Here is an 18,932-nt window from a genome sequence, read left to right on the forward strand (position 1 = left end):
TGATTAACTGTCAGCAGCTTATCTATTGATTCAGCTGCTCACTGTCTGTGTGTATGTGTGTGTGATAATGTATGTGTGTGTGTGCCGGTGATAGTGTGTGTGTCGGTTTCATTGTGGATTCAATTAGCCCACAAGTCATTGTTATCATGGCGAAGCAGCCGGGAGATTCACAATACAGTCATGCTGCATCTGTGTGTGTGTTATTTCAGAACGTTGGTGTTTATTTGTGCTGTGATTGCAGCTGGACAGATGCCTCCATTCTCTCTCGCTCACTGTCTCTGTGTGGAAGTTTATTTACAGCAATAAAACCGGCCTGTGCAGCAGTCGACAGCTCAATATTTCAGTCTGAGCTCAGGTTTTATTCAGTGCTGAAATTAAAGGCTCAATCTGTGCGCTGAATGTAAACAAAGCTGAAGCCCCGCCTTCAATCAAGAAGTAAACAACAGGAACAATTGTCTTTACAGTAAACAAGAACGCAACTGAAACAATGAGTAGCATTATCCCACATTAATTGCATATGAGTAATGCTTTTAACCTCAAGTTTTTCTAATGGCCAGCAGGTGGCAACTCGACCAGCTGCAAGCAAGAAGAGGAGCTAACTTCTTACTTGATTTATTCCATCAGAAAATGTTTTCCTGATGAGTTGATGGTCTCAGATTCTAGCTTCAAGTCCTCTTTTAGAAAACAGAGTGTTGGTTTTGTTAATTATGGTCACATATTTACTCAAACAGACCTGAGAGCAGCAGATTCAGGGCTACATGTGAGTGACAACTTCACCTAAAAGACAGACTATGGACATGATATTTTATGTATTTTAATCAAGCAGCAACCTCCAGTCTAAAAATATTAGTCCAATGCAGAAGTGCTAAAATCTGCAGTTCCTCGAGGATCAGCTTGAGGCTGGCTCCTGTTTCTGATTACTGCATCTTATTCATGCTGTAATGTTTATTTTTTGCAACACAGACAACCACAATTGTTAAATGCCAACATCGTGTTGCAGAAAGATAGAGCTCAATTCCTTCATCACACCAGAAGTAAGACGCTGAAGAAGATTGCTGCTGCCATGTTTGTTTTGCAGATACGATATTTCACATGGATGTGCATGGACAGGTAGTCAGCAGCTGTCAGAAACCAGGGTAAGGCATAGAGACTTATAAAAGCCAATCAAAACCAGGATAAGTTCATATAAAGGCACATCTAAGTTAAAGCATGCACTACAGCCGACATCACTTCTGCAAACTTTAAGCTAGCGTCATTTTTAGAGGCTGACGTTTCAGTTCCTCAAATGCGATTACGTTTTTTGTCGTACATCAACATTAAATAGTGATATAACTATAATTATAACAGCTTGGTTGCATTTGTTTTTATGAAGCAGTAACCTCTATCATGGAAGCCAACACAGTAGTGCAACAAACTGCTGTTCCCTAAGCGTCCACTTGGGGCTGGCTCCCAAAGTGAAGGAGTTCCTATGATGCTCCATGTATACACAGTCTTTGGTTTTTAAAGGCTGTAGATAGAAAAGGTATTTCTGTGAGGATTAATCAGAGGAAACAATTACCTAAACTTTGAATTAACAAATTAAACTAAGGAAGCAAACATTGATGACATGTTTGGCTAAATTCATTTAATCAACAGCGATCCAACCCACAGAGCAATCACAATATTATCCACTACTTTCTTAATATGATATAAAAAAGCTGCTCAGTCTGTGCTCATAGAAACCTTCCTCTAGCACATAGTTAACACACAAAACCTCGAACTTGGAGTGCAATTCAGATTTTAACGAAATGTTCAGAAAACTGTCAAAGTCAAATTCTAATTAACGGACAATTCCATTCACTACAACGTTCCTCCTACCGGGAGAAACTTAACACTGTCTGAGTGTGTGTGTGTGTGTGTGTGTGTGTGTGTGTGTGTGTGTGTGTGTGTGTGTGTGTATGTGCACTCCATTAGTGTGTCAGGCTAAGAGGCTAAAATGAAGCAGCTCCTTCCTCATCCCGGAGCTTAATTAAAGACCCCGGAGTCCCCTAATGAAACGACTGACAGCAGGAGCGAGCGAGACAGAAAGGATGAAGTGTGTGTCTATTGCTCGGCTTTTCATCCTGTATTCCCTGTTCCTCCATCCAAACCCTCACACACACACACACACACACACACACACACACACACACACGCACACACACACATGCACACAGTGTCAGGTAACAAGCACAACCTGGTCCAGCAGTTCTTTGGTCTCAGCTGAATGGCTGCAAGGCTTCAAACAGGGACCAGTTTAAACCAGTTACACTGCAGACACTCTTTAATTTCATGAGTGTTTTTGAAACATTAGCAGCAGGTTTGTTCTTTCGTTGTTTTCGATGCCTTTAATACCAGTAAATCAACCTTCAAATGATGCATAGTCAGACACTGTGATTTGTAAGTTGGAGTTTGATGATTGAGTGGCAGTGGCATCATAACTCTGCTTAGATCTCACTCGATATATAAATTAAAACCAAGCATTTCTGTTTGATTTTACTGAATGAACACTTCAGAGGGATGTTGAAATAACTACATCAAGCTGCAGATTTAAAAACAAGGCTAAATATGTTTTGTCAGGTCTGTCTGCAAAAAGAGAAAAGCAAACAACTCTGAATGATTCTTTTAAATGGAAATGAGTGTGACTATTTCTGCTGCAAGCTCAGGACTTCAGACGACTTTCAACATCAATGTGCCTTTTTAAAATCGCACTGAAGGTAAGAAAAAAAACAGGGGGTGATTCAGGACACTTTCCAATAAGTATTTTGTATTTTCACATTTACATAATTTGTAGCCGCAACATTTTGTATTTACTTTTGGTCTTAACTGATCAGAAAACACAGATCCAGTGCCAAAATGTAGTTGGGAACCTGGATTTTAGTACGGAAAGTGTTCTGGTTTTCTATATGAGTAGTGTCCGCCAATCAGGTATCAGCAGGCTTCAGTGTATACAGGAAACATTTGAACTGTAGTAACAAATCTACTCTACTTTATGCCAATCAGCGTTCAAAAGATGGATCTCACCATCAGGATGGGCAGCTGGTGTTCTAGAATTCTGATATCAAAGACAAAATTTCAGAATTCTGTCAAACAAACATTGTAAAAGTAGTTTTCTTCTCCTCTTGAGGACAGACCTGACAAAGCTTGACTTTTGACTTTTGAATAATCTGCATCATGATGTTATTTCAGCAAACTTAAAACCCGCTAATTACAAGAACATCACAAGAACATCAGTTTCTGTTTCAGGTTCATACCGCTGAAGGAAGCCAGAGTGAAGCCTCTGTGGAACTGTTTACAGTGAAACTGAGACTCATCACAAATACATGAACAAGGACTACTCCAGGTGATGTAATGAAGCATGAAATGATCCAAGTGTTACTACTACTAAGATTTTAGAGGAAGGTGGAGCTCACCATCTGATTGGGTGGTGATGGTGGCGGTCTCTGAGGCAGTGCTTGGTCCGTAACGATTGATCGCCAGAACCCGAACCGTGTACTCTGTGAACTTATTGAGTCCGTCCATCTTATAGTTGAGTCCGGTCACTTCCACACTCTGGAAACAAAAATAGCATGACTCAACATCTTTATATACAATCTAAGTATTTAAACAACATGTTCCTCTGTTACATGCAACCACTGGAAGGTGTAAACATGCTAACCTGTTCCTTGCCAGACGGGCTCTCAGTCCACAGCAGTCTGTAACCCAGGATGGGGCCATTTGGGAGGGCTGGAGGCTCCCAGCTCACCTGGACAGAGGTGGGCGACAGGGCCTCAGCCTGGAGGGACTCCACCCTGCTAGGAACCTGGACTGTAGAGACAAACAGAGACAACACAATGCTTGCACAGCCACTACCATACGCACATTATAAAATATACAAGAAATGACCCTATTTGAAACCTGTGCACTACTCACATGTAGGCCATGCTAGCTATCATTAGCTTTCAACCAATCTTACTTAAAAGGTAAGTTGCGTTTTTGAAAGGCGGTCATGTGTGTCTTACGGTCTGGTTTGGTGGTGATCCTCAGGGGGGGCGGAGCTTTCTCCCGGCCCCACGTCGTTGTAGGCGATGACCCTGAAGCTGTAGCTCTCCTCTGGTTTCAGGTTGGACACCGTCAGCTCCAGAGACTCTGGCTCCGACACATTCACTGACCGCTCCCTGATGCAGGAAAACACAACGTCTAAATGCAACACTCTGTAACACATTGTTATAACTTCTTTATTATCTTACAAAAAAAACGTGTTTTGCTTGGAGGTGACACTTTAAGAAAAACTGCTTTTGAAAAGAACACAGTTTTATTTTGTAACTGTACAGATTATCTGAGCTTTAATCAGATGTAATCTGTGTAATCCCTTGGTAACTGCAGCTAATCCTCAGATTACGGCACCTCTGTAGCCTCTCAGCCCTCGACTAATCACTAAATCACTGCAGAGACAGCTGCACAGAGGAGCATGCGTCCTCTGCAGCAGTCCTACTCTTCTGCTGACCGGGAGAGGATGTGGAGGAAGTCTGAGACCTTCTACTTTGGTGCGGTTACTTTTGTTTTTCTTGTGTTGATCTTGCTGCAGTTTCTTGCCTTTATTTTACCCGGTTTGATGAAGTGGAGGACTGTTTGATTTCCAGATTGTTCGTAATCCATGACTTAATCAGAAAGGAGAATAAAAAGTTGTCCAAAAAAGTAGTTTCAAAGAAATAAATCCAGCTTCCAAGAACATAGAGAGACACAAAAAGGACGCTTTATTCCAATGCATGTTCTGAAAGAGTAACTGATGCTTTATCACAGCCGACAAGTGCAAACAAAAACCTGCTGCAGACAGTGAATTCACTCCTCACCACATGTTTCATGTCAGTCTGAGTTATTAGGATTTCTGTGTCTGTACAGTTCGAGTCGAAAACAAACTGTCAGAGCAACAAATCCACTAGTGTCATCACCAGCACCATCATCATCATCATCCTCAGCAGCTGCAGCAGAGAGACACAGAGGTTAAAGAAAATACAGAAGGTGAACAAGTTCTCGGGGTTTATGGATCCATATCTTTCCCCGAGCCGCTGAGTAAAAAGGCAGAGAGGCCGAGCTGGATGTCAAGTTAACCAGCAGGTCTGTTTCTGTCACACAGTGTGGATCCTCTTTAACCTTCAAAGGCCACAGTCTGCGGTCATCCAGTCCGCTCCACAACAAATACACAGAGAGATGTTCCTATCTCTGCTAAGATTTCTACTCTCTCAGCCTGTCTCTTTGCTGTTTCTTTTCTTTGTTTGTCTTTTCTCTTATTTTAAACTTTAGAAACTGTACAAAAATATCCAGCTAACTTTATATCCTTACATTTTCAACAAACAGCGATAACTGTCTGATATGATGGAGCCAGAATCTTGCTTAATATTTACCCAAATTATCATTTTTAAGACAGTACAAGAGATATAAGCGCATCCTTGGTTTTCCACTTTCAGGTTGCATAAACAACACAAAGTTCTGAAGAATTAGCTCGTCAACCGGTCAAAGTGAGTCCCTCCAAAGCAATGATAAAACCTGCATCAGTGGCAGAACTTCAACAAAGTCATGGACTCCATCTTAGAGGTACGCAGCTGACTTCACCAATCCGATTGTGGACGCCTGCTTTGGTCATTTCTTGGAGGAAGAGGTGACCATATTTGGACACGTTGGTGGATCTGAAGAGCAGTGAGGGCTTAGAAAATGCTAATATACCAACTACCACCAACATGGCTTGCAAAGTGCATCAACAGTTCTGTTTACACCGCTCTGCCTGCCATCTCTTCCTCCTTCACATCCCTCCTCCACCCCAGCTCCTCCTTTCTGCTGTGTCTGATTTTACTAGTGTCATATGTATCGTCACTGATGCTTGCTCAGTTCTGTACCTCAGGGGTCTTTACTGCTGCTCTCCCTGCTTTGGCTTTTAATGCATGCAAATGAAAGAGAGGGGAGGTGTGCTCTCCCCACCTCAGGCTTTGGACAAGGGCAGGGAGCTCCAAGAACAGAGCTGTACCACCAAATTTAACTCAAACTGAATATGTGTTTTCAATCTAAGAACTGAGTGGCTATCATTGCCCTATGATTTGGCCTCTCGAAGTGAAGACCAGTTTTTGGGGTCTAGTGTAACCACGTTTAGTGATAAAGGACTCCCAACCAGGATTTTCTTTTTTGGTGTGTTGCCTTTGTTTATTGCGAGTCCGTAACTTGAGAAACAAGAATGGTGTTGGACGTCTAAAAGCAAATGATGAAGCAAGTACGAGAAGGCGGGAAGGACAAGAACACAATTGTATCTTTCACTCAACTATGGTTGTAAGCAAAAGAATGAGATCCCAGCTACAAGAGGCTGGGATGAGTTTCCACTAAAGGGTGGGTGTGCTCAGCTTTAGGGAGTCAGCTTTGGGGTCAGGAGCTCAGACTTCCAGAGGGAGCATCAAGTAGAGCTGTTGCAGCTTTGCATCCAAAGGACCGCCATGTGGTTGGGGCATCTGATTGGGATGCCTCCTGGGCGCCTCCCTTTAGAGGTTTCCTGAGTGCATCCAACTGGGAGTAGACTCCTTGGTAGACCCAGAGCTCAATGGAGGGATTATGTATCCCATCTGGCCTGGGAACACCTCCAGATCGCCCCAGGAAGAGCCGGAAAATGTTGCTGGGGAGAGTTAAGTCTCGACCCTGACTGACCCCGGAAGGCAGAAGAAGAATGGATGGATGGATTTGCATGAACAGATCTGTTTAAAGAGATTAATTAAAGCTCTACTGACAACAGGTGACCACTGATTGGTTCCTGTATTGCACAACAGCTGATGTGTTTAGCCTCTTTAACCCGCTACATGTACTATTGTCCTGGCGATACTATGTGGACTACAAACAGAACACTGATACCAAAAAGCAGCGTCATCCTCCAAACAACATCTGTAAATAGAGATTACAGCAGCATACTTCATGACTGCACATGTCTGAGCTGCTGACACATTCAACCTTGATCAGTCATTCTGCTTCCTTCAGTAACATGGATTTGAATGAGAGTTAATTCAGATAATTTGACGTCGAATTAAAGAGCGCTTTGTTCATAAAGCTGACTTCAAATACCTGCAGTACAACTGACAAGGGAAGTCATAATTCCTGAGGACTTTAACATAATCTGAGAATAATACAAAGTACGACATGCTCGGCTACGGCATGTACTGTAGTCTGCCGAAATCCTCTTAAGCAGCTCTTTTTTCGTCCATCTAATTCTTTCTGCCTTCTTTTCATCTCTTTTCCTCTCTTTCTGTTGCTCTTTCTTTATTGTCAATATATTTTCTGAAAGTCATTACAACTGACAAAACATTTTTATCCCCTCTCTCCCCTCCTGCCATCTCCCTCTCTCCTGTAATCTCTCACTGTCTCCCTCCCTCCCGTCTCATTTTCTGAAAGTTATTAGAGCTGCAAAAACCTGTCTGTGTATTTTTCTCCGAGTCATTAGAACTGACAAAACCTCTGCCTCTGTATCTTCTGTAAGTGATTAGGACTGACACAATCTCTCTGTTCTATCAGTTCATGATGAAACTTCAGTGGCTGTTCTGTCCAGTAAAGCGTTCAGAGCTCTGAAACGGTGCCGGCCGGCGGGTCCCCGAGGAAACAAAGCTTAAAAGCCTGGATGTGAAAGCCTTCAGCCGAAGCCCCGACTGTCAGAGGTTACCATTTAACATCAGCGGGGGACTCGCCAATATGTCACCCACAGCTTTTTCTTACAAACGTTCAGAGCTGCTGTTAGCAGCAGGGCTGTGATCAAAGGGAAGGAGTGTTTTCTCTGACATGCTGTTACTTTAAAACTCTACACCATCAGTCATTTGTTCATTTTAATGCAAGTCAAGTGAGATTCTCACAACGCTACAGCACGGGTTCAATGACCTTAGCAGAGATGCTAACTGTGTGGCTTTATGGAAGGTTAGATCGGTCTGTTTATCGGTCTGTCTGTCTGACCACAAGTTTACTCCTGACCAAAGCGTGTATAAGAATACAGGATACAAATCTATCCAATAAATCATACTGTTCACAATGGTGATAATTTATTATTAAAATTACGATTTTTATCCAATTAAAAGGACATAAAAGTTGTTTTTATTTTCTTATAAACAAACACATACACCTGGAAACAGTAGTTAACAGTATGTGATCCGCCATTACATTAAGAGAAGACAGCGAAATGGTGTCACAACTGTGGACAAACATAATATCATACTGTTACGTAGCATAGAGTGTCACAACGTATCGCAACGTAATTTATGGTATATATTTATAGAAATGTATTGTAACGTAACATATCATAACATTTTGTAACATATCCTAACCTGTGTTTTTTATGTATTGTCTCGGAACTTAACGTATCGCAATGCATCGTAACGCATCGTAACGCATTTTAACGTATCGTAACATATCGTAACATATCGTAACATATCGTAACGTATCGTAACGTATCGTAACGTATCGCAACTTATCGTAACATATTGTAACGTATTGTAACGTATCGTAACATATTGTAACGTATTGTAACGTATCGTAACATATCGTAACATATTGTAACGTATTGTAACGTATCGTAACGTATAGTAACGTATCGTAACATATTGTAACGTATTGTAACGTATCGTGACGTATAGTAATTTTATCTCATCATCTGTGTACTACTTCTCCAAGGTATTATTTTAGAGATATAAAACCAACATCCAAAGAAACTAGTGATGATTTTAATAGATTGCCTTTATCCATGTAATATTCTAACTACATTTTAAAGTATACCAAAATAGCTTTGATTTTTCTAAAAGCATCAAGTTGAATGTTGTTTCAGGACACATAAGTTTATCTCCCTTTTTCAGGTCAGCCACAAAGCCTAAATTTTTCGATGTGCTGACAAGGTGGGAATGCAAACAAAGGAGAAAAAGTCTGTCTTACCTGTCGACTCCGTCCTGGGAATAATAGATGCCATAGGTCTGGACAGCTCCTCCGGTCTCCTCTGGGGGGCGCCAGCTGAGACGGACAAATCGGCTGGACACTAGGACAGGGACCAGGTCGCGGGGGGCAGAGGGGAGGGCAACGCCTGGGCTGGGGGACACTGGTGGGGGATCAGAGGAGGAGGAGTAAGTCAAGGGAGTGCCAGAAGGAGCAGGAGGAGCAGGAGGAGGGTGCGGAGAGGGAGGAGGTGTGTGGGCGGGTCTATACTGGGTGGGCGGGGCTTCAACTATAAGTGGGGAGGGGGGAAGGGAATCGAGGAGGGGCGGGAAGCAAGGGAGGACGGGGGAGGTGGGGGAGGTTGCAGGAGGTGAGCAAAGGAGGCGGAGCAAATGAAAAACGGAAGGAGCAAAACGACAGATGAGATGTGCAGATAAGGAAACGGAAAAGACGTGAAAGAGACAAGAAGGAAGAAAAGGAGGAAGAAGAGCGGTGAAGAAGATCCCAGGCAAGAAAAAAAGCAGCAGAGCATCTGAAGAGTCATCAATCAGCAATAAATCAATCATCTGAAGGTGAAGAGTCACATGATCATCAATGTGTACACCTGTGCAGGAGATCTGTTTGTATGAGAAGCTGACATGTTGGTTTAAAGTGATCCAAACGTGAGCAGCTTGAATGAGACAATGATGAAATATAATTAAAAATATGATGTAAAAAGAAAAATGACAAAATGACTTGTTAGCCACACCCTTATTTGGGCAAAACTCAGACATTTAATATCTTAAAAAATAACAAGTTATATATAAATTCACTCCCCGTACAGTGTGTGCTGATAGAGAAATGAGGGATTCAGACCTAAACTGTCTTTTGAACCAAACATGTTTATTTTTGTTTTAAAAATTGTCTCTTTGAATGGGTGTGTATGTGGTTTCCTGTGTTTCTGGAGCCTGGATAGCTCATTTCTCGATCGGCTGATTTTTTTAATGGATGCAAATTTGAAAACGATAATGGAAATCTTTGGTGTTTGTTAAATTATGTTTTCTTTAATGTTGTCATTCTCACGTTACTTGACTTCATTGCAGGAACAAAGCACTGTGACAGCCTCTAAACGTAGCTGCAAAGAATTTTGCTCTAAAAGCCAGCTCTTATTAGCCAAAACAGCACTTGAAGAGCCATGTGGGAGCTGAAACCCAACCCTCCTTCCTTCATCAGCAAATAAAAGTAAACAAAAAGCCCCCAAATGAATCTAAACAAAAACAAAGAAACTCTTTAACCAACAAAAGTAACTCCTTAAACGTTGTGGGCGAAGCATGCAGAGTAAATTCACGCTCAAGTAGTTATAGTGTTCTGAACTGTGACCCTGATCGTGACTTCATTGATGCAGTTTGATAACAACACCAGAACTCAGCCTGGAGTTCAGCCCGAGTGTGCAGATCTGTGTAACAAGAGGTGTTACAGTAGTTCTCGCTTTTAAGTTGCAGCCAATTATAGCGCTGTAGAAAACGCTCCCCGCAGCAGAACACAAAAACAATCAATGTTACACACACAGGTACACACAGCTGATAATTGTTCTTTCTGTGTAGCGCTGAATTAGTCATGGAGCTGCTTTCAAATGGAGCGTACACACAAATAACAGAGTAAAAACAAATAAACAAGATCTTCTCACTCCCTCTCTCCTCCCCTCCTCTCCTTTCCTCGTCTCCTCTCTCCTCGCCCTCATCGGAAGCTGACAGATACTCCATTTTTCTGCAGGGTCAAAGGTCGAGCATCTCCACAGAGGACTTAAATGCTTTGTGTGTTGCACATGTCAATAAAGCTTCACTACACACACACACACACACACACACACACACACACACACACACACACACACACACACACACACACACACACACACACACACACACACACACACACACACACACACACACACACACACACAAATTTCAGCCTTCATGACAGGATGAAAAGAGGGGAGGAGAAGGTGAGAAACAGGGATGTATGAAGGACAGGAGAGGTAAAAAACGAAGGAAGGAAGGAAGGAAGGAAGGAAGGAAGGAAGGAAGGAAGGAAGGAAGGAAGGAAGGAAGGAAGGAAGGAAGGAAGGAACAGGAAGAGAGCAGGAAGGAAAAGAGGGCGATGAAGGAGCATGATATTAAAAAATGAAACAGAGATAGAGGGAGAAGAGGAAAGAAAAGTAGGAGGAAATTAACAGAAATAAAGAGCAGAAGAAGAAGTTGGAGTGCAACCCCAAAAAAGAGAGAACATGGAGGGAAATAAAGTTTGTAAGAACAAAAAGTGGAGGAACAGAGTTGTACAAGGACAAAGGAAGGAAAGAGGTAACGAAGGGGAAGAATAAAAAGAGGAGTGTCAGGAAACAGAGGAATGTTAGCACGCCTCCTCTCGTCTCCGTGAGATGAGATTGGGGGTGTGAAGGGCAGATTCGTTCCTGCTCGCTGACCCGGCCGAAAAAGCCGAGCAGACATAGAGCTGTAAAGCGACACTCTCTGCCGAAAAAACGGACAGGGAGGGTAAATAATAGAGTCAGACACCACAGAAGAAGAGCTGGAAAACAATCTGAGTAAGTGCTGAAAATTACACCGCAGTCTGCCTGACGACGGTTGATACCTGCACACACACACACACACACACTCACATACACACACACACACACACACACACACACACACACACACACAGCCTCCATGTTTCCTCCATCGCTTTGTCCCTTTTCTACAAGCTGCTCTGCATTTATATTGTTTCTGCTGCCTGAGTGATCTTTAGGGGAGGCTGCTTTCAGCTCGGAGCTCTCTGCAGAAAAGACACAAGATTCTTTCATTTTGTGTTAAAAAAACAAAACTCTGCCGAAGAAAACTACGACTGATCACAAATGAACTAAACTTAGAGGTCAGTTTTATATGTAAAGGAACATCTGCCTTGGATTGGATTCAACCTGGGTTTAAGTAATTGCGTGTAAACGAGGCACTGACATTAATCAAGACCTCAGAATTATTCCGATGTTCAGCCCAGCAGTTTTGGGTGTTGATGGAAAAGAAAGTAAACAAACATGACTTTACTTCAGACACTGGATCACAGCGACATCACGTCTTTTGTCTCTCTGCCATTTACTGGCGGACGTCTGAAGAGTTGGATTTTTTTTTTTATCTTGACACTTAACTTTGTTTTACTTCTTGTAGATGAAGTTAGAATCCCCACTGTCATGCATTAAATAAATAAATAAATGCATGTGATGTTTGGTTTAAAGATTTAAGAATTGTTGATATTTGCACAGTGCAGCAGTTCTTAGCGCTGTCCCCTCACAGCAGGAGGGTTTCTGGATCTGCAGACTCCAAACAGTAAAGGCTGATTTATACTTCTGCGATTTATGCTTCCCCTATGCAGCAGGGGCTGACATGGACATGAGCACCACATTCTTGTGCGTCGATGTGTCCGTGTGGCGCAGCAATTCTCCACCGAAACGCTTGAGAGTAGTGTGGCCTCTCTGATAGCCGGTCGCCTCCTTCCGGCCCCTCTATGATCCAGGTTTACTTTTCCACAGCGATTCAGAGTGTGTTATGTTAATCTACAGCTGATACATGTTACTGTTTATCATACAGACATGATTACATGAAGAATAGAGAGGAGGAGATGAAATACACGGCCGATGTGTGGACGATGAGCAGGGATCCCGGAAGTGCTGTAAAAGCGGGACATACATGCCGCCGAGCTGACCAATTATAGGACTTGCAGTCCGGGTCGATTCTACATGTAGTTATATTTTGGAGGAGGTGCACATCAGCTACGTGCGTAGGCCTCTACGTAGGTACTGGAGCTACACGCGGACCTCCGGCGTAGGCTACGTTGTCAATTCGATGCATAAATATTAATCAGGTTTAAGGTTGCCTCTCTGTGCAGAGCTTCCATGAAGTCAAGCTCTCCATCCCAGCTCCTCCTTTCTGCTGTGTCTGATTTTTACCAGTGTCATATGTACTGTCACTGATGCTCGCTCTGTTCTGCACCCCCCGGGGGTCTTTGCTGCTGCCCTCCCTGCCTTGACTTTCTATGCACGCACTTGAAAGAGAGGGGAGGTGAGCTCTCCCTACCTCAGGTTTTGACATTCCACATATGGCTATCAGACAGAGCCATACCACCAAATATAACTTAGGGCATGCAAAGTACAAACTACTCTGAGGAGATTGAGCATGGTTGTGAGCATGCCTGTTGTTAAGCTCCAGATCCCCCAAACCCAAACGAGGATTAGCTGCGTTGCTATTGTATGAATAGAACCCATGTCCCCTTTACTTTGGGTTCTGCTGGGACATAATTCAGTGACTGATTCAAAGAAATGTGCCTTGATTCATGTGGACATGCACGAGGATTGTAGAATAAGTGTCTGAAAGATAAAACTGATTGTGAAATAAGCTATTGAAGGACTTTGAAGCACTCAGGAACCTCTTCGCATGGCAAGTGTCCAACAAGGTAATGTGTAATGACTATAAAATGCACTCAGTTTCGTGTTTGGGTCAAGTGGAAACCTCCAGTGTTGAAAAGAAAGACTGCAAGAGCTGAGGGAAGACTTCAGGAGCATCAAAGCCTTTTTGGATCCAATAACACTGGATCCAAAGCTAGGTTGAGTCATGCATTTCAATAAGGCATCACCACTGAGACGACCACCATGTTTTCTCCAGTGTTTGTTTTGTGCAGAGAATCATTTTTCTCAATGCACAGCTCAAATATCCTCCGTGCAGCAAACACAGTTTTCTAAGAGCAAACCTGCATCTGTGTCGTCGTGAGGAGAGCTGCTTCAGATGCTAACTGCTTCATTAACACTGTTTCTGCGTCTGTCCACAGCTTTACACAACTCATCTGCTGGTTCTGTAACTGCTGCATGTGACTGCGTGCTCACACTGCCTCCTGCTACAACTGCTACTTAATGTAACTGCCGGGGATCTCTCCTGCTAGTGCTAACAGCTACCCTGGCTAATGCCTGTCCACCAGCGCTGCCTCTAAGTGCTTCATCTGTCTGTACTGTTACTCAGGGTTAGTGTTGGTATTATCTGTTGCTGCTGCAGAAAACTGCTATCATGGTCCGTGACTATGACTGCTGTTACTGATGGATTTCATTGCTACAAATAGAAACTACTGTTGTTAACACCCAGCCCCCAATGCCTACTTCAACAGCACACAGTTTCCATCTTGCTTTTCAGTTCTGCAGCGTTGTAAACAGGTTGGAGCAGCTGGGGAAAAAAAACTGTGCGAGGGGTGCAGCTTCTGGAGATTTTCTGCCCATCATTCTGCACCATGCATGTGGTTAAACAATGACAGTCCTACTGATGTCATGCAGTATGGGGCGCTGTTTGCAAAGTTGTGCACACCGAAAATAACAGCAGCATTTCTACAAATTCAGCTTCAAAACATTATAAAAATGTAGAGTGAAGTCACTTTTTTAATCACATTTAGAGGAATATTTGTGATCTTCACATTTAATTTTGTTGTGGACAAATATATTAAGTTAAAATCATTGTTAAATCCAAATGTTAAATATAAATATAAACTTCAGCAGCTATCTTTCTAGCTGTGCCTTTGTTTGGATTCTTAGAGAAGCAGAGGTTTCTTTCTTCAGTCAGCAAGTTCATAGAGACTAGAGAAGAACTTTCTGTTTGTTAGCTGTCCAGTCGCCCCTACAATGAAAGTATTTGTGCATGCTATGTGATTACATCTTGGTTTATAAATCATGCATTTAATAGCATTAGTAGCATGTTGATAACAGGGATGGACCATCACTTTGGAATTTTCAACTGTTCACTAATTTGTAAAAAAAACAACAATAAAAGTTTCATCATTTTCTCCTGGTTCACTGGTGCCTGGTTGTAATGGTGGTATTCCTGCTGCAGTGCATCTGAAGGCTGTTTGCCAACTGCATTAAAAAGCATAAGAAAAAGAATGCTACAGTGGCAGTTGCTGGAGTTACAAGTGAAGCGCTGCGAGAGAAATGTAGAAAAATGTTGAGACTGCATGTAAAGTCTGCATGATTGCAAAATGTAAACATGTCCGTCACGCTGCTGCATCACAGAAACGCCTGTGTGACACTTTAAGCACGTCACGCTGCCACGCCAGATGCTAAATTATGCCGGTGCATCTTTACTATCAGCACCTTGCCCTGGATCTAGTTCCTTCTGCAGCCACACAACTGGACCACTAATGTTGGCAGTGGTTGACAAAATACACGTCCTCATTACTTCAGTCAAAGTATAGATACTCTTGGTCAAACATTACTCCAATACAAGTGAAAGTTGTTAAGTTAGATTATGACTTGAGTTAAAGTACTGGAGTACTTGCTTTTAAAAATACTGAAGTATTCAAAGTATATATATGTAGTGGAGTCAAAAGTAGTATATTTGTCTTTCAAATGTAGTGGAGTAAAAGTAATAAGGAGCTGCAGCTTGGGTTGCAGACTTTGCACAGGAAGAGGGGCGTTTGAATGATTGTTGACAAGACCCCAAAGACTACTGAACAGTATTTTGGCTTGCAATGTCTATCCCTACTTGATACTTAAAGAGAGAAAGAGAGGGGGGGGGGGGGGCGTCTTGAATATGTGGCATGCAAACTCTGCATCTATGTGACACAATCATGTCCAAACAGGAGCTTTAACAGCACATCTACTTACGTTAGTTTGCCTCTTAACGACACACTGTTTCTGTAAAACCCTCCAAACTGTGCAGAGATCAGAGGTCTTGTCTCCTCCACATCACTTCAGACACATTCTTTAAACTCTCATGATTTCATATGTGAAATGAAACAATATCTAACGATGCAACTGCCACCTGATTCTGCAGCTCCTCGTGTAAAACTCCACCATTGCAAGAAGCAACGGCTAATTGCTAACTGCTAATGGCTGCTGTTTACTGCTGATGCTTCTGTTTATTGCTTTTGTTGCTGCTAATTGCTCCACTGTCACTGACACGCTTTACTGCAGCTGTTAACTCTGGAGGCCGCACAAACCCAAACTTGAGTGTTGTTTGTTTTTCCTGGACGCTGTTGCTCCGAGCGTCAGCGTCATGAAACTACAGTCACTTATATACGTTACTGTCTGTCACTCCTCTGCAGTGTAAATATATGAAGGAGCACTTTTGATATGTAGATCAGATGCATACTAAATCCCCTCCTCTCTACATATCATTATACCTATAAATACCCTCCATACCCCTCTCTCTCTCTCTCTCTCTCTCTCTCTCTCTCTCTCTCTCTCTCTCTTTTTAACCTCTATTTATGCAGAAGAGGACCGCTGAGCTCGTTCTCTGCTTCAGCTTCACTCTGCTTCACATTCACGCCGCCTTGCTCTCTCTCTCTCTCTCTCTTTCTCTGCACTCAATTTCAGGGCTCATTTCAGCCAGCTGCCGTTGGAAAGGGATACACACACACACACACGCACGCACACGCACACGCCCTCGCACACACACACACTGCCCTCTACGTTTTAAATTCCTCTAAAATGGATATTTATTCCTGTAAATCTCCACCTCAGTGGGTGAGTGAGTAAACTCTTTAATATGTTGTGTGTGTGTGTGTGTGTGTGTGTGTGTGTGTGTGTGTGTGTGTGTGTGTGTGTGTGTGTGTGTGTGTGTGTGTGTGAGTGAGTGTGTGACCTAACAAACCTGAAGGTGGTAACTGACTTTAATGTAGAAAAGTTGAACAAACACATGCAGACAGACATAAAAAAAGCCGGCTTGAGTCCAAAGACGAACATTCGAGGACCACCTGACGGCAGATTTTAACTCCTCAGCTTCAGTTTGAGGGTCGGTTCATCTCTCTTCTTCTTTTTCCTAATTCAGCTGTTGTTTTCAAGCTTGATTTATCTTCTTTTAGTGCACCACAGACTCACACTGCAACGGTTGACACGTACCTTTATCACCATGAACACTTAACTGTAAGTTACTTTAATTACTCTGGCAGAAAACAGTCCTTTGCACAACTCAAACATGGTTAGCTCGAATCACGCTGATTTATGTCGCAGTGTTTGTTTTTCGGAGAAGTAAACTTGTAATAAGGGATTTGATGCTATAAAAAGGTGAATGACACCATGCAGAAACAGCCTTTGTTTACTCTTAGCACAACAAAGCTTCTCAGTGAGTGATACCAAAGACTAACAACTAGGGGTCGTGTTAACCGAATATTTTCCACTGTTGAACGTTTTTTTAAAACGGTGACGGAAAAATCTGAAGGCCGTCAGTCATTTTGACAGATTGCAATTCACACACCTGACCACTTGGTGGCAAGTCATTTTAGCTAATGTCTCTCTTGATGCATGACCTCATTGACGGGTCACAGACCGGTGCAATTGAACCACTGGGGAAACCATCCCTGCAGAGAATCTGACCCCCAAAACCTCAACAGCACAGCAAGGTATTTTGGCTTCACTTTTGTACATCAGGATGAGGTGTAGACACATCATCCATCTTTATATGGAGTCAATAGGCCATCAAGGTAACAGCGTTGTGTTCAGGGTCCAGTGTGGCATTGCAGAAGTGTGAGAGGCACGGCTTATTAACACACTTACACACACTCAGACACAGTGCTTCTCAGCCCTGCCAGCTCTGTCGCTACACATCACCACCTTCGCCCCCTCTTTGTGCCTCAGTTACAACCTCAGAGGGAGGATCAGAGGCGGAACAAACTACAGACGAGGTGTAACAGGGGCGTAAATATCCCGCCTTGGAGTGGCAGTAAGCAGGAGTCTAATTTCATAACATCCAAGTAAGAGAGCAGCAGCAGCTTGTGAGAGGTGCAGATACTCCCTGTCTTCTCTGAGCACCTGTTGAAGGGTGAATGTTTGCTGTTTTGACCTCCTGAGACTGAACTGAACTCTCTCTCTTATTGATGCAAACATCTTACATCCATCCCCTCTGACTCTGAAATGAGAGAACACGAACTGTCCTGAAGTAAATGTTAGATTGCTCCTTTGCGGCCTCAGCAGGACTCTGATCCAGTGTGTGTGTTTGTTTTCTAATTTGCTGTGAAAGCTCAGTGTGTGTCTGTAGTTTTAAAGCTGCTCATGACAGTGTGTGTCTGTGTTTGCAGTAATTCACTGTGAAAGCTGAATGTGTGTGTGTGTGTACATTAATTTAGCCTGAGAGCTGTGAGCGCGGTGGGTGTCGTGCACTGACAGTCGCACACTGTGAGAGCCGCGTGTGTGTGTGTGTAATTTTCGGTAAAAGCCGGGTGTTTCAGCAGTAATTCTCTGCGTCTTTCTGTCCCGCTCGGTGGCGTCCTCTGTATCTGCAGCTCTGATGTTATTACTGTGAAAGCAGGAGACGCAGGTCACACGCTGAACTTCGTGGCTGCTGTCAGAGCCAAACAACAGCAAACACACCGCGGTGACCTCAGAGAGCTGACCCGCGCGTCTGATCAGCCTGTAATAATCAGGTGTTCTGGGTAATAACCCAAACACTGAGAGGAACTCCGCAGCAGGACAAGTTAAACACACCTTTGCTGATGTCTGGTTCACTGTAACACTCTGAAAACTAAAGACCAGAACACCCGGCTGTGGTGCAGAGAGCAGAGGAGAAATGTAGCGGAGAGAAACAGAAACTATATGTCTGATTTTAAAAAACGGAAATCCTACAAGAAAGACTACAAGCCAATGAGTTGGAAACAAGCTTCTACCTTTGGAGTAGGGATGGAAATTTTGAGTATTTTCCGTGATCGATCTTTGGAAATGTTAACGATCAATTATCGATTAATTATTAAAAAAAACATAGATGTTTTCCGGGTCAAAAACAATGCCAAATGCGTTTTCCCCTTGAATCAAATTTTCCTTCACGACACAATGTATATAACTGACAGTGTTGAATAGCTATGGATCGTATTGAGGTGTTCAAAATGTTAAACATGCTGAATATCAACATGTGGAGCAGGCTCATAATCTCCATGGACACACAGTCATAAAAGTGAAGGCTCAGACTTTAACAAGGGAACTGAACAGAAACATATTTTAGTCT

The 18,932-nt window shown here is 42.9% G+C and overlaps 1 protein-coding gene across 1 annotated transcript in view; it reads right to left on the bottom strand.

The window, feature by feature from the left end:
* dcc (DCC netrin 1 receptor) overlaps positions 1-18,932 on the bottom strand; it is a 371,365-nt gene that overhangs the window by 114,445 nt on the left and 237,988 nt on the right. Inside the window, 5 exon segments of the mRNA XM_034709663.1 lie at positions 3,432-3,570; positions 3,677-3,825; positions 4,020-4,047; positions 4,049-4,175; positions 8,938-9,097. Coding sequence (XP_034565554.1) covers positions 3,432-3,570; positions 3,677-3,825; positions 4,020-4,047; positions 4,049-4,175; positions 8,938-9,097 — 603 coding nt within the window.

The sequence above is a fragment of the Notolabrus celidotus genome, chromosome 19 (genome assembly GCF_009762535.1).
Source record: "Notolabrus celidotus isolate fNotCel1 chromosome 19, fNotCel1.pri, whole genome shotgun sequence".
NCBI classification, from domain to species: domain Eukaryota; kingdom Metazoa; phylum Chordata; class Actinopteri; order Labriformes; family Labridae; genus Notolabrus; species Notolabrus celidotus.